Source organism: Temnothorax nylanderi, unplaced genomic scaffold, assembly GCF_030848795.1.
Source record: "Temnothorax nylanderi isolate EJ_2023f unplaced genomic scaffold, tnyl_v1.0 TNYL_tig0009_pilon, whole genome shotgun sequence".
NCBI lineage: Eukaryota > Metazoa > Arthropoda > Insecta > Hymenoptera > Formicidae > Temnothorax > Temnothorax nylanderi.
The window spans coordinates 1,384,956-1,406,724 of record NW_027249071.1 but is presented as its reverse complement, the minus strand read 5'-3'; the positions used below and the strand labels follow the sequence as shown (position 1 = coordinate 1,406,724).

The following is a 21,769-nucleotide window of genomic DNA, read 5'->3' as shown; positions in this document are numbered from 1 at the left end:
ACTACACACTCATCTCATTATATTTTTATTCACTTAGAACATTCAAATAAATGGACTTATAATAATGGACTACTAACAACGTATAAATTGCCACATATTTGGTACAAAAAGTAAAATATTTTTATCATTCTTTACTTTTCTCGACTAACTTTATAATATTTTATCGCTTATTGTAAAAGTGTACGTTAATACAATATTTTATATATCCAAAAAACAGTACGAATAAATAAGCTTAGCATTAAAGTATAAAAAGATTACGCAATAACATTCTTTTTTTAGCGGTTCACAGACTTAGCAGAAATATATAAGAAACTAAAACCACATACCCACACATTCAAACCTGTACTATATTATTTTGTTATCATCGATTACTTATTTATCAATTTCATATCAAACAGACTACAGAAAAGGAATATATTTTCTCATCTGAATAAATCAAAATTAAATTTATTCATGATCTCATATGTCCTACAAGATTAAAGACAACAATCAATTCTCTGCTTTTTCGTAAAGTTTTTTTCTTGTTTAATCCAGTATCTGAAATTAATTATAAAACAATTAGTCAATTTCTTGTTACGTTTATAATTTGCACAACTGTCGTTCTATACTAAAAATAATAATATATCTTAGTAATATGAAACATTTCACGTGACGATAAATTAAATATGTTAACTGAAGGGTACATACTAAGTCATAAAAATTAAAAAATTGTATTAATTTAATATTTCTATACATACCATTATTTACAATGCTATTATGCCATAATTACAACTTATATTTCTCACTTTAATTTCACAATTAACATACATAGATGCATTTATCATTTGAACAATTCTTTAGCTGAGTATATTAAAATAATTAACCAAAGATATACACGATAAAAACATCCGAAATCTTATCTAAATCTTTTCCGTGTTTGAAACTTACAGTTTAAATACTTGCATCGAGATATATAATATATATCGTAAATATGCTCAACATATCATCCGTTTATATGTTACATTTTATCGTGCATTGCCTAAATTTCCTTCGCGCTATAATGATGATCTCGTGCAGTGTTCCGCCATTGTGTGATGTTGCGGGTAAAAAAATCATCCTAAGGAGAATTAAGGTGATTCCATCGATTCGCTTCGTTTCAAGATTGCTGCTGCGGACCGCGCACCGGTGATACATGTAAGTGTTCATAAAAAAGATCGCATCTCTTCCGTACTTCCACACTGATGCGCGAACATTCACTACGGCATCTAATTGTCTATCAAACAATCTGTCTTCGACGTGATTCTCTTGATCGTCGGTAAAATATTGATGGAGGTATATTGGCCGTTACATAAGGGTATCCTCAAATCGGGATTACTCCTGTCCATTTCCTGCTCCTGTTGCTGTTGGTGATTGAGTATCCATACAATGGATATCAACGATAACACCGACGTCGTCACCCCGATAATACCGAGCACATACATCAACACCGTCTGTGCGATCGGTAATATTCGAAGTATTAACTTCAATAAAATCGTCAGATAGGTCGGCAGCGACAGAATGTACTGCAAAGAAGAGATTTCTGTTATCAGAAGCTGTCAATTATGAGCATGAGAAAAATGTTTAAAACGTGTATTTAAAAAATGCAGAACTTTATATAAATCTTATGCAGTTAAAGAAAAAAAAATTTTTTAACGAATCGAGATAGAGAAATTCCATTTAATATATCATAGAATAAAACAAGACTATCAAGTGCAACTAGAAAAAAAATTTACATTTGGATATTACTAATAACTTCATAGTTATTCCGCATTATTAATCCGCGTATTTGAAGTTGAGTAATATTTTTTTCGTGAAAACATCGATGATAACGTTGCACCGCAAGTCGCGGCTAGTTATAGGTACAATAAAAGAAACAGATTGGAGAAAGTGGAGAGAGAGATATATATATATCATAGCTTTCACACAAGGAGATCTTTGTACGCTAGTTGCAGAGCTGCTGATTACTCACCAAATCGCTCCAAAATAAGGGTACCGCGAGGTCATCGAATACCGCAAGTTTCGAATTGTAGCGTGAGCGTTGCATTATCAGATTTGTCTGCACCCTAGAGCGAAAGGATATGGGCACACCGATCGTCTGAAAAAATGCGAAAATAAGTTCGATTAGCTCGCGCTCAAGTTTATGTACCTAAACAAACGTTAGAAAATCGGAGAACGTCAGAATTTCTTACTTTTTGCTCACGAGTGATTTTATTTCATTTCAAGAAAATAATGATTTAATCGTATTTTGGATAATAATTTAAATTTTTTTTTACTTTTAAAAATACTTTTCGCTATAATTTACTCTGAAAACCTTATTGATCACGCTATACTTTATTTTGTGAAAAAGCTTTCAATACTATGTAAAATTTGAAATATATTAGCGTAGATTAATTACAAAATCCAAGTTTCTTAGAGAAATTCTCGATATATATCGACGGTTGCGTTTTCATGTCATCATTACATAGACGTTAGATAAGATCGAAATGGCAATGGATAATGGACCACTTTCAAACGTGTTCTTCATACGCAATTCGGAGAAATTCTGTGGCGATTGAATAATCCATACGTAAGACTTATCTAATCCCAATTATACAAGAATGTAAGTAGCAGAAAATGTAAGTTATTGGTGAGTACTACATGTAAGTTTATCTACTGCAACTATATATATATATATGATCTTCAATATTTGCCGCTGGTCAATAAATTCGTGCGAATTTTTCTCCAGCAACGTTTTTCTTGAAAAGAATGATTTTCGCGATACATCTTTAAAAATTAATGCAAAATTATGCTCTCAAACGTTTTGCAACTACTTTGAATTTTTAATATTATTTACTTGCTGCAGAATTGCGTAAGACCCATGCTTCTCAGGATCAGGCTTAAGACCCTCGATATTTTCCAGCAAACTCGGGTCGGCACCGAGGAAATGTGGGAGCGATACCGCCACCGGGATATCTAAACCAGGGAAATGAATTATTTATTAAGCTTGGCAATGCGTTCTTTTCGAGGGATCGCGCGTATCTTCACAGCTATTGACATTGAGCGACAAAGCTATAATAATTTACCGTTGACTCAAGGCAAATGACCTGCAGTATATGTAAGGCCACGACTCGCTAAGCGAGTTATAGCAATTACGCAATGGAATTGTACATAGCGAAACGACGATTAGAGTTACAACTTCATAAGCGATGCTTTATCATAGTAAAAAGATATATAATTCGTATCTTATCAGTATGAATTACACTACGTCTAACAGATGTCCTTACAGAAACGTCAAGAGGAATTTATTGTGTCGATTATGGTTAAAAAGATATTAAATCATTAACGTAGAGCCTATTGCGTCAAAGTTGCGACTTACATAGACCATTAATTGGACCTACGAAATATTTCTTAATTATGTTGTTCAAACTCTTAAGAGTTTGTCAGGTCGCCGAATATTAATCTGATGTCAAAGTTCATAAATTCGTAATGACGGAGCCAATATGAAAAGTAAAAATTCGACCATTTTTAATTTTAATATCCGCCATATCGGCTCCGTCATTTTAAATTTATCAACTTTGACATCAGAGATTGGTGTTCAGAGACCTGAAAAATTCTTAAGTTTAAATAACATAATTAAAGAATATCTTATAGATCCTTAATGGTCGCAACTTTGATGCAATAAACTTTAATCATCAATATCTTTTTAATCGACACAATAAATTCCTTTTAAAGGCTGAAAGGCCTAATAATATAGTTAATTTTGATTGCAATAAAACTTCTCCAACACGTCATATATCATAGTCGTAATATGCCAAAATATACTAAAATAGTCCTTTTTGTAACTTTAACCGCAAATTTCTCAAAATTGTGACGTGATAGAACAATTTGACAAACGGGATCGTATTCAGCGTCCAAAGAGCTATGAGAAACGATTATTCTCGTTCTCGTGCTTTTTTTTTGTTGAACAGTGTGTAATCTATATTACACGTTATTTAAACGCAGTTTGATGAAATTATGATTTAGAAGAGAAATACTGGAGGAAAAGAAAGAAAAGAATCTCGTAAGGATGCGTAAAGCATTTCAAATTTGCTATCTTTGGCTTAGCTTGACAGTCTACGTACTGTAGTAGCACGGTGTTACGTCAGACAATCCTTTCTTCAGACACGTCTTCATTTTACGGCAATAGCATTCGTTATCTGGGTTCTGATCGGGCGGATCAGCGAAATCGTCCCTGAGGGTATAGAGATATCCTGGTAGGCCGTTATCCGCCCAAACTTCTTTTCTAAATTTAATCGGTAGCGGACGACAAAACGCTTTTCTGAAGACTCTAAAAGTGGCACGCTTGTCCATGTGCGATGGGTACACGATACCTTCCGTGGCGCCTCGAAGCCTATTACAAATTGTATTCCTAAAAGGAAAAAAAATATATTATTTAGGTTTCTATTAAATTCATAAAAATAATATAAACATTAAATAACAGTTTGAATTTTATAGAAATAACAGGAACATTAAATAACAGTTTTATTTCATATATTTTAATCCCGATACCGATTGATCAATATATAAATCTTAATACAGAGATTAACATGATTCAAACATATAAAATAAAATATATTTAATCGGAAATCTTATCTATTCTCTATTTTTTTTAAATCACTTAATTCTTTATACAATCCCTTCAATCTTTACAAAATCGATCGTAATATAACTAATATATATACACTGATTGTGAGATTAAACATCTAATCGTTATATCTTCTTTGTAACTTTATAAATAGGTAATTTTTTCTATATATCGAGACAAGTTGTAAAAAAACTTTTTCCCGATCATTTTTTTAAATGTAAAACATATAACATTATTTATGTATCGGAATTAAACTAACGACACTAACGTCATCGTTCACATTGCTGAGATTTGTTTGTAAAAGAACTAGAAATAAATTTGTCATTTTGACGAATTGAAGAATATTGAGAAATCATCCAGGAAAGAATTGCGACATCGCGAAAATACGCGGTAGAGTATTTCATCGGAATGCGCCGGCATTTTTCTAACACTTCTCGGAACAATATATATTTAGCTTCCGCGGTGTTATTTGCGTTTGCGTCAGTAGTTTACGCTCTCAAAGGTGTTTTAATTTACCACGTTTGTTTGATCTTTAACAAAAGCATCCGTAGATTTTTATGATACTCTTAAAATGTCACTTAGCATCTTTCGACAGAATAAAAAAAAAAAAAAAAAACAACAACGTTGCTTCGTACTCTATCTTCGTCGTGTATAACTCAGGAACTGCCAATTATAGTAAAGAATGACGGATAATTTTATACTCGAATACGACGAAACGTTTCAATAAAGCCAGTCGTTTGTTTTCGTCGTCTGTCAGTACGAACATCAAAACCACTTACTCTTTTCGCGTCTCGTTGCCTTCCGTTTCGACGTATCCCCATTGCGACAGTCCGGGGCTGCCGTTGTACAAATCGATGCTGAGATATCGCCCTTTCTCTTCCATCATGTCAGCATTCTTTTCAATAAACATCGTCACGGTGTTCTCACCCTCGTCGTACATCTATCAATAATACAGATATAAGTTTCAGTAAATTTATACTAAAATTTGTTTCAGTTTTTTTTTAATTATTGAAAGCTTTTCAAACACATTATTCCCTTCATAAATGACACGGTCTACCTATCTGTTCAATTATTGCTTAAAAAGTTGTTTATTTAATTCTGCATATAACTAACATTACGATGTCTAAGTAAATCTAAATATTTGCGAAATGTTTATACACGCGCATTTCCATAATCAGTATACTAAAACTAAAGATAAAATATACATTAATTTTTTCGGAACTGACAGGTCATTAAGGTTTTGTAGATTAAACTTATGGAATCCAGTAGCGCAGTAGATTGCGCAATTATGATAACGACATAACTTTTAAGAAATTAGTAAATAATTCACATTTTTTATCGCTTTTGCTTTTTTCTTTCTTCTTTTGCTGCCAGCATAATTGATGAATCAATTATCTAGTTGTACATTAATATATGCATTAAGAATAATTAATATATGGATTAAGAATAATTTATCAGAATAATTTGTCGGTTTTACGATTGTAAAATATAATAATTTTCCGTCACATTAAACTAATAAATTTGCAAGATTTATTCCAAAGCTGATAAAATATAAAACAATGAAACACACGCATAAATGAGATTCGCTAAAATATTGAAATACAGCAGTGGAGGGTTTGACACACGCATGAGAATAGCCAGTGAATAAAATTTCAAAATGCTAAAACGATTTATCGTTATACTAAATTTACGATTATTTATTTATCAGAGCACAAAGCAAGATTTTATAAAAAATTTTTATTATTTTTTAATGTGTTGTTATTAATATTATTATGATATATATGTGTTTTGCAAAGTGCAATCAATTAAAAATTTGCATAACATGTTGCTCAAATTCTCCGATATAAATTCTGTTTTAAATATCACACACACATACGTGATTTGATTTCCGATTTTTTTACGCACTCCCAAATAAGCAACAATCTTGTTAAATGTTGAACGCGCAATTTGAATTATTAATGCGATGAGGAAAAAGATACGTGCGGAAATCATGCGTATCCCTTGGGACCATACAGTGCTTAAAGTCGTTAACACTAACCTCGTGAACCCTGAAACGAGCGTGTGTAAATAGTGAAAGGATCAGCGGCTCGTAAGTAATTGCGAAAAGCGACGGCAATTCAAGACACACGGGTCCGCGACACTGTTCCATTTTACTTTCGCGCGTATACTGCCGGCGCATAATCGCGATCGGGGTGCCATAGATTATCAAATAATACTATCTGTTACACGTAATCTACAAGCGAAACGTGATAGGAATAAGGAGACAAAATTCAAAACCTCTTTACTATAATTCCTATATATTCTTTATATATTTCTTATATATTCTTATATATATCTTTACTATAATCGGCATAATATATGTTAATAATATATGCTAAGAAAGGAAGCGATAAATGGAAAGATATATTATAGAATTGCTAAATTTGGGTAATGTTAAGAAAATTAGAGTGATGAAAATAGGCAGAGATTGAAATTATTTAAATATAATTATATGAAATATGATTGCAATTATTTAATTAAAATATTTTCTGCCTGTTTTGAAATAACTCGCTAATTTATATAAAAACGATCATCCTGCATGTGCGACCTAACATATATTTACACAAAAAAAAGAAAAAAAAGAGAGGAAGGGAGGAGGGGAGGGAGAGAGAGAGAGAGAAAGAGAGAGAATTAGATAGTCAGTATTACTAATAGTTAATCGTGCATAGAAAATGCGTGCGCTTGAGTGAATTTGCGTACGTGAATTTCAGGCAGAATATGTGGAAATTTATTTTCTTGCTACGAGCAAAATTTCGGTCGCTTTCGGATATATAATTCCACCCAGAATTTCTTCAGGCACTGGAAAACAGAAAATGGCTCTGAAATATCACGGTGACGTTATTGACGCGAAGGTCAAGTTGTGCACTGAGAAACCGGTTTAATTCTTTTTGTGCCAAAACCTGAGTGTTCTCTTCCAATCTTCGACAATACGCAGCGCGATTGTAGGATGATCTTTAATCCGAACCGACCAATGACGCAATCGCCGACGATTGAAATTCTTCATTGAACGTTTTTATTATTCAACATTATCATCCTATGCGACATGCGACGAAATAAATCGTTGTAATAATGTTGTAAGTAGACGTATTTTTCCATTCAAAGGTCAGATATAATGACGAATGGTTGCTGACACGTTTTGCACAAGATCGCGCGTTGCATGTCCGACAGAAATGCATGTGGATTTTAACCAGTTTGTCCACAATTTAGTAATTACGAATGAGCACAGGCGTTTGTATGACTTATTAAAAACCTTCCCCTAACACCCCTTCCCCTTTCCCTTGGATTTCACCCTGCGCCGCTGACACCTTCGGTCAATTTCAGCGGTATTACGTTTTTCAGCCGCTTCGTCAGCCGCACGATCGAGCTCGATGAAAGCAAAGCACACCGGCGAAGCTATAACTTCTGCGTCCGGTTCCGCCAAAGTGCGCCACGTTTTTATATGCCTAATGATTAAATTCTATCGATAAGAACTAGGCCGCAATAAATTCATCGATTGACCAATGCACTCCAAACTGGTTAAATGATAAACTGTAAAGCGGTTTTTTTTTATCGCCGCCGGATAAATACACGCCGAAGCGCATTCTCCTTCTGGATTTCTAGACTTCCTAACGCTTGGGAAATACGGATAATTGATGACCAAAGAGATTTAATAATATGGCAAAAGTCAACTTTATACATATTGCTGCAAATAAATTTGAATAGATTCGGTAGATATAAAAAAAGTATTGAAGAGTCATTGCTTGATGTTATAAATGAGTAAGTAATAATTTCCTACAATTTATTTATGTCATACAGAATACAGGAGACGGTTTAATTCAACCCGACTTGCTATTTATTAATATAATACTCAAACATACTACGTTTCGACTATGGTTTGCGGTCTTTATCGAGTGTAAACTAAATATATCATAAATTTAAAACGTGGCTATTCTACGAAACATCTTAATAAAACATCTTAACAAACATCTTAATAAAACTGATAGTAAAACGAAAATTATTTAAATTACATGTTGCGTAATTTAAATTACTTTCTTTTTATTATCAGTTTTTCTAATTAAGATGTTTCGTGGAATAGCCACATTTTAAATTTATGACTTAGTTTACACTTGATAAGGACCACAAACTATGGTCGTTGTGTGTTTAAGTATTATATTAATAAATGGCTAGTTGGGTCGAAATGGCTTCTTGGGTCGAATTAAACCGTCTCCTGTGTTAATTATTACTGGCGAAGAAAAAAATTATCTCTAGTTTCATATAGAATATATCAAATGTATTAAATGTTCCTACAAATCTTATTATCTCATTCATACACACATACACACACACATAATAAGATAACAAAGAGAAAATTGAAGATAATGCTTTTGTTCGCGAACATACCTATCTCGTTAGTGATGAATATTTTATCTCTTTTTTCCCTATTGCAACGTACTTTGCAATAAGTCTGATTTTGCGTCATAGGTACAAATATATATCTATGTTAAATTATCTAATTTACGGCACAAGATTAAGCTGGATCATTAAGCAATTGGCGATTAATCTGATAAATGTGTTTTTAAATAATGTGAAATCATTTTTTAATAATATTATCTATGCATTTCAGTGCATGATTCCTCGAGATATAAGAGATGTAATATTTACTCACCCTATCCAAGAGACCGAATTTTTGGAAGTTGATAAAATTCGGCACGATTCCACTGGCCAATTTTACCATTGAATCCTCGTAACCCCATAGATAATCGTACACCGAAATATTGAGGATCGATTTCACATTCATTATATTAGCCAGTTGTACAAAGGGATAGTTCACCATAAATCCGGCATTACTCAAAGCGGATGTGGCGCCCTGCGTATCAGAGTATTTTTTGCGTAAATATCTTACAAAATTATTCGAAGTAATCCTAAATATTAAATTAAATTAATCACAAAATTCAGAGTAAATGTATTTCTTTCAATAAAAACAATATATGAAGCTTGAAGGCTCAGAATTGCATTTTATCTTATGAATCACTGCGCTAACGAAGTAACAGAACAACTTCTTGCTTTACGTTTAGATCACATTCTTTTCGTGTCATTTGTAACAAAGTAAGTCTTAGAAATAATGATAAGAAGAATATCGACAATAATTGGAATTAACATAGATAAAATATAGAATTATGCATGAGTTGTTTTTCTAATAAAAATTGTTTAACAGATTCAATGAATAATCTATTAACATAAGGTCATAAAGTAATGCCAAGAACTGCGTCTAGATAGAAATTGATTATGTGTGTCTGAAAAAAACAAAATGGATATTATCAATCTTGTTTGCGAAGATTGAGTACAGACATTTGACTTTACTATCGATTAAAGCGTTTACGTTATCGATTTAACTACAAATAAAATTATTATTTCAAGAGACACGGTAGTGTCTCGTGCCAAGTACACGCGCAACGCGAGACCGCCGTATATATTAATAACGCAAGTTAAAATATTACATAAAAATGTCAATATTCTGAAATCGTTAAGAATACAAATATTAATAACAATTATATGGATTGGATTTTTTCGACAAAAACAAAAATTTAAACAAAAGGACATGCTTTTTCTGCATGCCTTGCTTTAAAATAGATAATTTTGCTTTCGTTATTATTTTTTTTACCACAAATATATACTTTAATTTTATTCATATATAAATAAACAAACTCGTGTTAACAAAAAATGCTTTAAAAATAGGACAGTCAAGGTGATCGTTTCAAATGAGGAATATTCAATGATAAAAAGTAACGTAGCAAACATTATAAGCTTTATATAAGCTTTGTGCGTAGGCTTCCAATTAATGCATATAAAAATTGTAAACAACAAGAATTACAAAGTTAAATTACTAATTAATAAATTATTAGTAATAATTAATCATTAGTTCATGTTGGCATGTCTAGTTGCTCTGGGAAAATGCGTAATACAATATCGAAATTGTAAATTGCATTCTAAGAATATTATTGCTAGAATAGATTTATCCGACAATCGAGCAATGCATAAAATCTGTCAGCGAAGAAACACTGGCAGCGCTAACTACTTAACTACTCATTATTTCGCAGACGGACAGAAGGAATTGTGCAGTCACAATTAAATCAAAGGCATATCTCAATCTAAATAGAATTTAAATCATATAATTAAAGATGTTATTCTGAAACGAGAAAATTATAGGAACATTTTTTCCTTTTCCTTTTAGTCTAAAAAATATGTTAATACAAAACCAAGTTCGCTCCAAATGATTAAAAATATATCGTAACGTTAAATTTGAGCTTTACAATTCTTTAAAATAAATAATGTAAGAAATAATTGTTTATTCCGCTTTAAAATAAATAATGTTAGAGATTAATATTTTAATGATATCACAGTTAAAATAATTAATGTGTTTTCTATTATTCTTCTCAATACTGAATGAAAGATGAGCAAATTATTTTTTAGTGAGCTCTTATGCTTTTCTTCATTATTGCTATGTGATAATTAAGCTACACTACTGGCAATAACTCAAAAATTTTCACAAGTGTTTCACAAATTTCGACTGTCGCAATTTATTGGGAAGTTTTATTATCGAATTAATCTCTAGTATCAATGTAATAAATTAATAAGAATTTATTGCATCGATTTATTATATCGATTGATAATAATTAACAATTAATTTACTTACCAAGAAAGGTACATTCGGGACGTGGACTATATCTTTCATAGGATCTCTGGTCGACAGTTCGGGAACATAAACTACCGTTCTTCTGGGAATGTAAGTCATTGTGCCGTTATCATTATACGTAATGTTATCGTTTACAAGAAATTCCCTGAAAATGCATAGAATATTTGCAATATACGCTTGTTGTTCTAGAAGAATTATTTACGTATAAAGCACTTACAATTAGGTAATAGTACATATATATATAACATTTTATTCGCAATACGCCCGCATGATATCTTATAATAATAATAGTAAGAAAATATGAAACATGCTTACTGATATACATATGGCCCAATTTCTTCAAATTTGAGCTTCTCTTTGCCACTTAGAAATTCTACTGGATTGGTAATGTTAAATACATACACGTTTAAATAAATATTAAGAGGTGGTTGCTTCCATATTGAGAAAAGCAATGAGTGCGGCTTCAATTGTAAATTCTGTAAAAATAATATATTGTTTTCATCAATATATTTTATTCAATATACATTGTATCGGAATATATATCACCTGGAACTTTTCAATTTGTAAAATGGGAAAAATTAATAATCGTTTTACCAGAAGGCTTTTATAATGATTAACTGACTTATTATTCAAAATTAATAGAGAATAATTTAGTACCATAAAAACTGCTTACGTTCTCTAAAATAATTGACATTGTCATTTCAGTCTAAAGAATGAATATTTTATTCAAACTAACAAAATGGAACATTTTAAATATATTTCTCTAATTGAAATCCTTTTCTGTAAATTTTTTATTTCTTTATTTGCTTTTTTAAATTGGTTTCTGCATTTTTCATTATTTATACATAGAGAAAAAGAACATTCTTGATTTGAAAATATCTTTCAACGTGGAAATCTTGAAATGAGATTATATCGCGTTAAACGAAAGAAATTCGGTTGAAGTCATTATATAGTTCAACTAAGAAAAAAATAAATAGTTGAAATAAAAATTTGAAATTCTTAATAAGAAGATTATAGTGATCTTATATACGAAACAATCTATATCTTCTTATAAGAATTTCAACTTTTTATTTCAACATTTTTTTCTTGTTAGTTGAACTATATAATGACGTCATTCAAGCAAGTTTTCTTCAAGCAAGAATATTCTTTTTTTGTGTGTAAATACTTACATATTCCAATATCATGGACGTGGGATCGATGATGTAAATCATATACGTCATGGAGCTACATCCGATGCCTATCATAAATAAGATGATGCATTCTATAAAAAGAAGAGATTTTATTTCTTAACGAATGATTGTAATTTATTACATTTTTATGCTATACACGCACATTATTTTACGCATTACGAAGAATGTCTGACTAACTTTTGCGTGTAATCGATTTCCGAGAGGTAATATATAAAAGCTTTTTTCTCCTAATATACAATATTTCGATTGCATGAGATACGATAAGATATCACAATAACTGTCATGCATTTATACAGCTAATTATATATCGTTCTTGCAAATGCGCATAAATAATTAAAATCCGTTCTATTATCTCGTTCTACTATCTCGTTCTGTTAAAAAACTTTTACATTTTTCATCTTCGTTGTTATATATCTAATATAAACATCAGCAAAATCTGCAATTATGTAGATCATGAATTATTTAGAATCGGTTCTGCTCTTTTAGAAAATCGATCAACGGGAATATGAGGTTTCAAACGCGCCTTATCACATCTATTAATTCATGACAGTGAAATGATAATGTGCATTTACAATAGTTACTTTGCTGCTGTGCAAAACAATAACGTAACGTCGCGTGTTAATGTATATCAATAATGTGTAATTTACACCGATATGAATATTGGTCATTTCAATTGTGCAAGTGAATTATATTAGTGAACCGTAAGTCGTGATAATTTTTTATACTGATAAATTAAACGTAAGGCGAGTAAAAAAAATATCTGAAATGTAATGGCTTTTTGACGATACTTTTCCTTTCGCGTCAACCATTCAGCGATTATTCATTCCCAAACGTGGACTGTGAGCTCCTCGATCAAATAACTTAGCGTGAAGTAAACACTTAAAACGCCTCCATTATCGTGTACAACTGGTTTTTTACATACAAACCGACGAATGCTAGATGAGTCATGAAAAAATATTGAACGAAGAAATACATCTCTCCGACAAATCTCTGTTTACCACTTCGCGCTTCTAGTAACGTGTCAAAAACCGATGCCGTTCAACACATATTTGCCTACCATTCACCTTCGACTTCGCCCAATCTCGCGCGTGAAGGCGGATTATTCGAGCGGAATTCGGCTCGCGATACCGTCATTCCGCACGTGCGTGTCGTTGTGCGCGTATAACGTGTACCGCACGACTCATTGACCACACGCGAGATCCTTTCGTTACTTTAAGACCGGCGATTTGTCAATAGCGTTCAATGTCCTAGACCGTTCAAGAAATCCCCTGGAAGTAAATTCCCGGAACCGTTCGTGCATATCGAGGAAAAAACAAGACAGTGAAATATGAGGACTTGTTAAATAGATATCGTTCATCTTTCTGGACTAAAAAAATAAGTTTAAAAAAGGTGAGCTTTGAGAGCTCACGGACAGGTTGACAGTGCGTAAGTCATACATCGATATAATTATACACGTACTGTCAATCGCGTGCCACTCTCACAGCTCACTTTTTTTTTTACTTGTTGCTTCTTAGTTTTGTTTTTAAAATTATAGCCCGGAGAGATGGATGTGTGTGATATCTATTTAACAAGTCTTTTCACTTGTTAATTTTATTATTGAGAGTCCCTAGTTATTTATTCATTTATTGTAAATTAAGAAGACTATATTTTAGTCATTAGTGTTATGGTGCGGTATACAGGGTATTTTAATCATTTCACGCAGTTATCTCCCGAACTATTTGTTTTTCGAAAAAATATTTCAAATAAAACTTACTCCGTTTCGAGGGAGTGGTACAGAACTTTTTGACTTGATTTGATCTTAGGAATATGCTGTCACAATAGTGCCCGAAAATAGAACATTATTGTGTAAATTATGTAACAACATACATAAGTGTTTATAAAGGTTGGGGTACTATTGCAACAGCATATTTCTAAGGCCAAATTAAGTCAAAAAGTCTTGTACCAATTTTCCCTCCAACAAACAATTATCGAGATATTGTAAGTTAAATATTGAAAAATTTACCGAAATTTCCTTAAATATCTCAAAAAGTATTAGGCAAATAAAAAAATGTTTTAGACCAAAGTTGTTCAAATTAGTTAGTAGAAAAAGATGGTACAATAAAAAAATAGGGGTTTCCATTTAAAAAAACAAAGATCACCTTGAAATCTTCAAGGAGGCATCTCCACTTAGATAAGACCTGTGTCTGTAATAAGATATCCTCCTCGAAACAGAATAAGTTTTATTTGAAATATTTTTTTCGAAAAACAAATAGTTCGACAGATAATTGCGTGGAAAGATTAAATTGAACACCCTGTATATCGCGCTATAATACTAAAGTATAGTCTTCTTAATTTACAATAAATAAATAAATAACTAGAGACTCTCAATAATGAAATTAATAATTTCTTTATAAATGCTTTTATAAATTCTAAAATGGTTTACGTGGCTAGTGATTTTTGGAATCACCGCAAATATCATTGTGGTCTCAGTTGTAACGTATTTATCGCACCGTTACTTTCATTCTTATTTAGATCAACTGCTTGGAAAAAATTTGAATTCATTGTTATGCTTAAACGAAATGTGTTCAATGGTTAATTATAATACCAGGAAGATCTTACAAAGTCATATCGCGTCCATTAAGCAACGAATGTCGTCAACGATTCGCAGGGTCGTATGTACAAGTACATCAGCGAATCACAAATATCCTCTCATTCTTATCTTTCCGAGAATCATATTTGAAAACATGTCTAGTTTACAAGTCTATAGTCTACACACTTCTTGAACTTTGAAATACTATCCATACCGAATTTCCGGCGTTTTACGTTTATCTTCTAGAATTAACCATTACTTCGGTAAATAAAACAGATAAATTGTGAGATGTTTAGATAATTTTCCCTGAAGTTCTGAATAGAAAAATTCAAAACTTAAGAAAAAAATTACTTTTTAAATTAAAAAAAAAAACATTTTGTTCTTGAAGCAATTGTTAAATATATTCTGCACGTGCGTAAAGAAATTGCTATTTATAATAATGCCGCTTGAAATTAATGACAAGAAAATTTAATCGAGTAATTGGGAGAGATAAATTGAACGACACAGAGTCATAAAACATATCAAGAACGATAACCTCGGAATGAACCTTGAAAGAGACGTTGCCGGGAAAAAGTTATTTGCGAGAATTTAAAAAAAAATTATACATGTGTATAATTGTTGCTACAAATAGCAGTTGTATTTAATGAAACGTAAATATGTAATACATTTTATTCACTTCTCCTCTAAACAAACGTTTCATCATACAATTTTTGTCTTTTGCTATACTTTCCTAGTGTCTTTGACATAAATTATTAAATACAGATTACACCTTGAAACAACACCTGATAGCAGCTTACCTTGACTTGAATTGTGCGTTATCTGTAGTAAAAAGAGAGCTCAATCAAGGTCACTCAATCAGGTTCTCATTTGAACTTGTCGATTTCGAGAAAGCAATGATTTCATCGCGAAGATTCGCATGATCTTAATTTCGCCAGAGTTAATTATAAAACAATGCGGAAGAACAAACACATATTTACGCGAGCAACATGACATAAAAGTGAAATCTAATAAGAATTTAATATATTTACGTAAAATAAATCTTTTCTATAGTCCTATCTCCATAGAGCGGTATAACGAGTTTAGTATTTAAATGTAATCGCCAAGTAACAGTACTTAAATCTAATTTCTTGAGATATTATTTAAATGCACATACTGGTAAAAATTTATACCAATTATACAGTATATAATAACGTTAATTATCGTCGTTGTCGTTAAGTGATCGGGCTCGTGCGTCCTCACGAATTGCAAATTAGAGATTACTCACTTTTAAACTGCTGCAGAGCGATCGTGGATTTCATGGCTGTGACCCAATTTTTCTCGCTTTAGGTTTTTTCTCCGTCACCTTGACTTCTGAAATGAAAACAGAACCATCCGGTTATTAAGTAAATCGGCAATATACTTAATGAGTCAAGGCTAATGATATATAAATTACATGCAAGGTGACTGTCAGACTGATTGAATATGCACTTGTGTAACGCTATCATCAAATCTTTCTGTACTCTTTTCTTTATTAAGGCCAGTACCTTAAAAAGTAATCGTGAGAGAGAAACGAGAGATATACGTTAATCTCCCAATCGTTCTCTTGCCTACCAGATTTGTTTTATTTGTTTAGTTTCATCAATTTTATTTTTTTTAATTAAGTATTAGAAGAATTAGAAAGACACTGATCGTAAATACGGATTCTCTTCCTTCTCACTCTTCCTTCGCATATCATTATATGGTACTGTATCATTTATTAGTGATTCATTCTGGTCATTTATTCATTCATATGAATTAATTTTACAGATAGCTCTCAATCAAGTTTTGAATGATCCAATTTAGCTTATCGCGCTTGCACGCGCGAATATGACTGCGCGGTACCGTTTATTTGCCGGTGTAAGTAAATTTAAGCGACATTCACCGTGAGTTTGCCGATGCTATTAGCACCTTACTCGTATTTGCATGACGGTCACAGCTATTTCCTTCTCAGTAAAGTCCACACGGACGCTTTTCTCCGATATTTTCCTTGTCTAGCGTATTGACTCACGAGACAAACATGTGAGACTATCGCGTGTCACAAAACGAATCACGAAGATATGGAAATAACGATGTCAATATCATCTCGGTCATTTCAATTCACACCCGCGCTTTTCCGCTTCTTATTGCAGCATAAAACACGTGTTTGCAGTTATCTAATACCGCCTGATTTACCGTAACAATTATTTCGTTTAATAGCAATATCTACCCGCGCGTATTTTAAATTTTAGAAATAAATAATTTTCGAAATATATGCATCTGAGTAAACGGAAGATATATCATTACACAGTTTATTTCTCAATTTAAAATACGCTGACCCAAAATGATATACAATATCCTAGAACGAGGATTCACGATAATCAGTTCAAACAAAGCGGACCATATGCCTTTACAATAAACTTTCGATAGAAAAATAATTATCACTGTAAAACGGATACAACGCAATTCACTTAATCGGATTGCTGCCACGAAGTATGTGTTATTTTCCTTCTTCGTAGTATCGGACAGCCATTCATTATAAGTTGTAAAACTTATCATCTATAAAATAAAGACATGAATAAACGTCATTCATAATGCACGCATTTTATATGTATAGTAGCTCGAAAACAAAGTGGAATCATTAATTTACGGTTATCTGTTCACGCTTAAGTTCGCGATCAACAATTGAGTCTTATACTCGCATGCGTATCGGCTATTAAATTGTTATAATATCAAACTTATAAATATAATCTTGTTAATAAATTCTTTCCTCGCATTATACGCCGAATGACAAAATGGAATTTTCCGTATCTTTTCTTCAGTTTTTGATAAAAATTTATTCTTTGTAGCTTAAATTTATATTATTGAATTTATATTATATATAACTTTAAAAATTAACTATCAAATTTACATTATATATAACTTTTATCGCTTATATTAGTCTTTTTTTCTTATTTTTCTTAGACAATCGATTGACAATACTAATTATTAATTATTAATTACGCATTACTAATTGTCAAGAGCAGAAACTTGAGTCAAATGACGATGATCGAATCGCATAAATCTCTCATATATTTTTCGGCAAACAAATACAGCATAATAGTAGATTTCGTCGCACGTGTATAGAAACGTTCCGAATCGTTCTGTATTATTTCGATCACGAGCTAACAGTTTGCTGTCAAGCGAATTTTAGTGATTCATCATTTCTCACTGATATAGTTATTTCGCATCAATTAATCTCGCGCCTAACTGTTAAAAAACACCTATATAAAAGTATCATAGTAAATTTATATATGCAAATGTTTATAAACATTATTAACGTTTTCAATTAGTGAAATGCATTGTACAAAAATAATCTCTTTACTGAATATTTTATTTTAACTGAATAGGATTGTTCAAAATTACTAAATGTGATAAATAATATCAATGCCTGTTGAAGTGATATTCTTGCTGCTTTTGTAACTCGATAATCAAGCATATTAAAGTAATATCCCCTTTCCCTTTTACATTCAAAAAGGCTTGTTAAATCGCATTGTATTGTTACTTCACGTTAACTAAGTCTCTCGCTATACGCTACGCTTATTTCGTGAGCAGATAGTCGAAAAAATAATGAAATTCGATTCGAAAATTAAAAATTAATGGCAAGAGTAATTTTATTTGTAATGGGAAATCTGATATCACCACTTCATAAAAAAATAAAAGAAATCATAATACATTTATAAAGATAAAGATCAATGTCATAATTAATTTGTATAATATGTAAATTGTATTTTAAACTCTATCAACTATGACGGCCATTCAACACTTAAATAGAGATGTGAAAAGATATAAGATATAAATACGAATTATGATAATTGCGTGCTTTTATACGGTCCACGCAATATAATTCAATGGTGACCCACAGACGATTATTTTCGTTCAGGTCATTCGGTATTCTTGTTTTAAAGAAAATCATAAAATTATACCACATGATAATACATAAGAAGTTAATTACCACAGTTATCATGCTATGATCTCGTGATGACCTGTAGTTTTATTACGAATAAATTTAACTGTCTTATTTTTCAATGAAATATGTCTTTGTTTTCTTTTTTTTCTTTTTTGTAATAATACAGAGAGAGTGTCTTACACATTTATGCTCTTATAAATATTATATATATATAACAAACTTGACAACGTAAATCACGAAGGGTGCGACATAGAAAATCAAGTAAAATTGATGCGATGATGGAAAACGTATTGAAATAATCAATTACACCTGTAGGTCTATAAAAATGTAAAAATTATACCAGAAATAATCTAAAATCGTAATTAATAGAATTTACTACATGTTATTATGAGAATATTTAATCATATCAAATTCTTTGTCATTTACTTTGGAATAAATCTGATTAAACTAATAATTTATAAATAGTTCCATAATATTTCAATGCATGATTAGCGTTTAATAAATGTCTCTTATAAGGAATCTTTTATCGCGTTTATTTACATTTCATAAAGTCGCCTTGAGTCTGGTATTTTGTCTGCTGTCTAGATTATTAGAGAAGTTATACCGAATTTTTATCGAATTTTTATCATTTATGTGACATTGCCAATCTCATAGGCCAGTCTCATAGGGCATCGAGCGTATGTACAGTTTCGTATACTTTCCGCTACTTAAGCTTATTTTCATATTGAGTAGACATGCGAGAACCAACGATTGCATCCCGCACATTCGATTTATATCTGAAGACAATGCTGCGACGAGAACATCATAATATTATTATACACGTGCGATTAGAAGAGTACGATATACGTGTAATTCATAGGTGGTGAGACAAGATTATGCGCTTACTTGAGGAACGAAATAAGTAATGTAACACCTCCATCTATCTCGTTTTCATCTCGATGAAAGTAGATTGGATTCGCGCTTTTGCACAAAAAGAGCGCAAAGAATAAAAAAAAAAGATACATGCCGCACCGTAAGTGCGGTAATATCTATGTTGCCGAGATTCATTACTAATTATATAATTCTCCGCGATCTCCCCTGCTAATATGAAAGTATGAATCGGGTAAGCGATAAGGAGTCGGGTAAAGTACACGCGTATTTATATATCTGTTTAATATGATAATAACGATTGCTCTAAATAACTAATATGACAATTTTATAATTCTATAAGCTTATCCCAAAAATCGTTTAGATATATTACACGTTATTTCGGCAATGTAATTAGAAATTGCTACATGCTATCATTTGGTGGGACTGATAAGAACATTCGAGACGAAGTTTAGTGTTTATCCAATAATACCAAAACGAATGAAACGTTTTATCGCGTATAGCAAATATTCAACTCTAGCAACGTCAGTAGGGTCACGGTCGTTGGAAAGAAACTGGCCATTGAACTTATTTTTTACGAAAATAATACGCAATTTTTATATGCCGACTTGAGATCTTTAGATCTTTTTGCGCTCTCACGAAACAATCTATAAATATAAATATAACTTTTTTATTTTCATTATTTTTAATTAAATTTTAATTATAAAAAAAAGGAAGAGAAAATATGTATTATAAATATCTAAAATTATCAATTTCTGGTTAATGCAACGCCTATTATACTTTGTAATATTTCCACACGACGACAAAGTGATGCACCTGTAGTCCGCTGCAGGGGATGCGCCAAGCCGAGCGAGACTCCGGCAGACGGTCTGCGCGTCGACGAGACGTCGCGTCGCGTTCGCGCGCGTCGAAATCGAAGATCACTTCTCACAAAATTATTCCCGTGTGTCCGCGAAAAAAAAAGAAAAAGAAAAAACTTGAGGAACAAGCGCGACGAGAATCAAAACGAGAAATCGCACCCAACCGTCGAGACGTCGCCGCGCCAAGTCACTTTGAGATTCGAGCGAAAAATTTCGGAGAACGGGAAAACGCGCCGCACTTCGTCGATATTCTATGCTCCCTCAGCGACTCACAGTCTCCCTCTTTCTCAATCGTATGTTTAGTGCGTACGAGACTTACGTGCGGTCCCCTTTATACCGTCGTTCTCTTGGGAGTAACCCAGACGACCCTCCTCTTCGGTCCAGTACAGCCTCCGGCTGTAGTAATCGTCTGTATCGCTGTGTGATATAATTGTCGTCGTCGAACAACAATTAAGCAAATTTTATTCCATATAAGAAACTAGATTAGAAAATTAGATTTACTTTTTTTTTGTGAGAAATCTTGAATACATATGCATTCCATTTGATTCTTCAAGTTGCGAGCGATCATAATTAATTGAAGTAATGTTATTCTTTGCATTTTTCTTCGGTCAAATATTTCGCATTTTTATCTATCCTTTTCTTAATCAAAAGAATCAATAGAAGAAAGAAATAATAAAAACTGTCCAGATAAATTTAAAATGATATTGTTAAAAGAACAGTCAAAAACCCCACATATTCCAATCTGTAAACGAGTGCACTTCTCATTCTTTTTCTTTTTACTAGTAAATAAAAAAACATTGAAATATATGAGGAAAAGTATCAGCTGTAGTGTAAAAAATGTAACCGTCAAAATATAATAAATAATAAAATAATTTAACGCTTCCTATTGTTGCATTATTGTTATACCAAGTTTGCCATCATAGATCCGTAACAACAAAAGCACATTTTTTTATTCTATCAAGGACTGAAATGATCTGCTGCAAAAATCATAAAGATAAAGCAGTTCT

The 21,769-nt window shown here is 31.9% G+C and overlaps 1 protein-coding gene and 1 long non-coding RNA gene across 4 annotated transcripts; both read right to left on the bottom strand.

Moving 5' to 3' along the window:
- Positions 1-8: 8 nt before the first annotated feature.
- Positions 9-21,079, bottom strand: LOC139787055 (scavenger receptor class B member 1). 3 transcript variants are annotated; one of them, XR_011722516.1, is made up of 12 exons: positions 20,683-21,079; positions 16,357-16,442; positions 12,503-12,594; positions 11,649-11,809; positions 11,334-11,478; positions 9,306-9,506; positions 5,401-5,561; positions 4,119-4,405; positions 2,852-2,970; positions 1,988-2,113; positions 928-1,541; positions 9-537 (listed from the first exon to the last, which is right to left on the bottom strand). XR_011722516.1 is itself a non-coding variant. In XM_071726144.1 (11 exons), exons 2-11 carry the CDS (start codon positions 16,388-16,390, stop codon positions 1,245-1,247), a joined length of 1,623 nt encoding a protein of 540 aa, XP_071582245.1. In that variant the 5' UTR covers positions 16,391-16,442; positions 20,683-21,079; the 3' UTR covers positions 9-1,244. The 3 variants fall into 3 exon arrangements, 2 of the variants coding, with proteins under 2 accessions (XP_071582245.1, XP_071582255.1); XM_071726144.1 differs by having other exon boundaries at positions 9-1,541; XM_071726154.1 differs by having other exon boundaries at positions 9-1,541; positions 20,719-21,079.
- On the bottom strand, positions 7,176-9,299 carry LOC139787091 (uncharacterized). The gene is made up of 2 exons (XR_011722520.1): positions 7,361-9,299; positions 7,176-7,208 (listed from the first exon to the last, which is right to left on the bottom strand). It is a non-coding gene; the product is annotated as an uncharacterized lncRNA (long non-coding RNA).
- Positions 21,080-21,769: the final 690 nt, after the last annotated feature.

Coding starts and splice junctions, on each gene's coding strand:
- LOC139787055 (XM_071726144.1), bottom strand. CDS start 16,390: ATGAAATCCACGATCGCTCTGCAGCAGTTTAAAA. Junction 2,971..4,118: donor CGTAACACCGTGCTACTACA/GTACGTAGACTG, acceptor TCCCTGGTTTAG/ATATCCCGGTGGCGGTATCG. Junction 2,114..2,851: donor CTTACGCAATTCTGCAGCAA/GTAAATAATATT, acceptor GCATTTTTTCAG/ACGATCGGTGTGCCCATATC.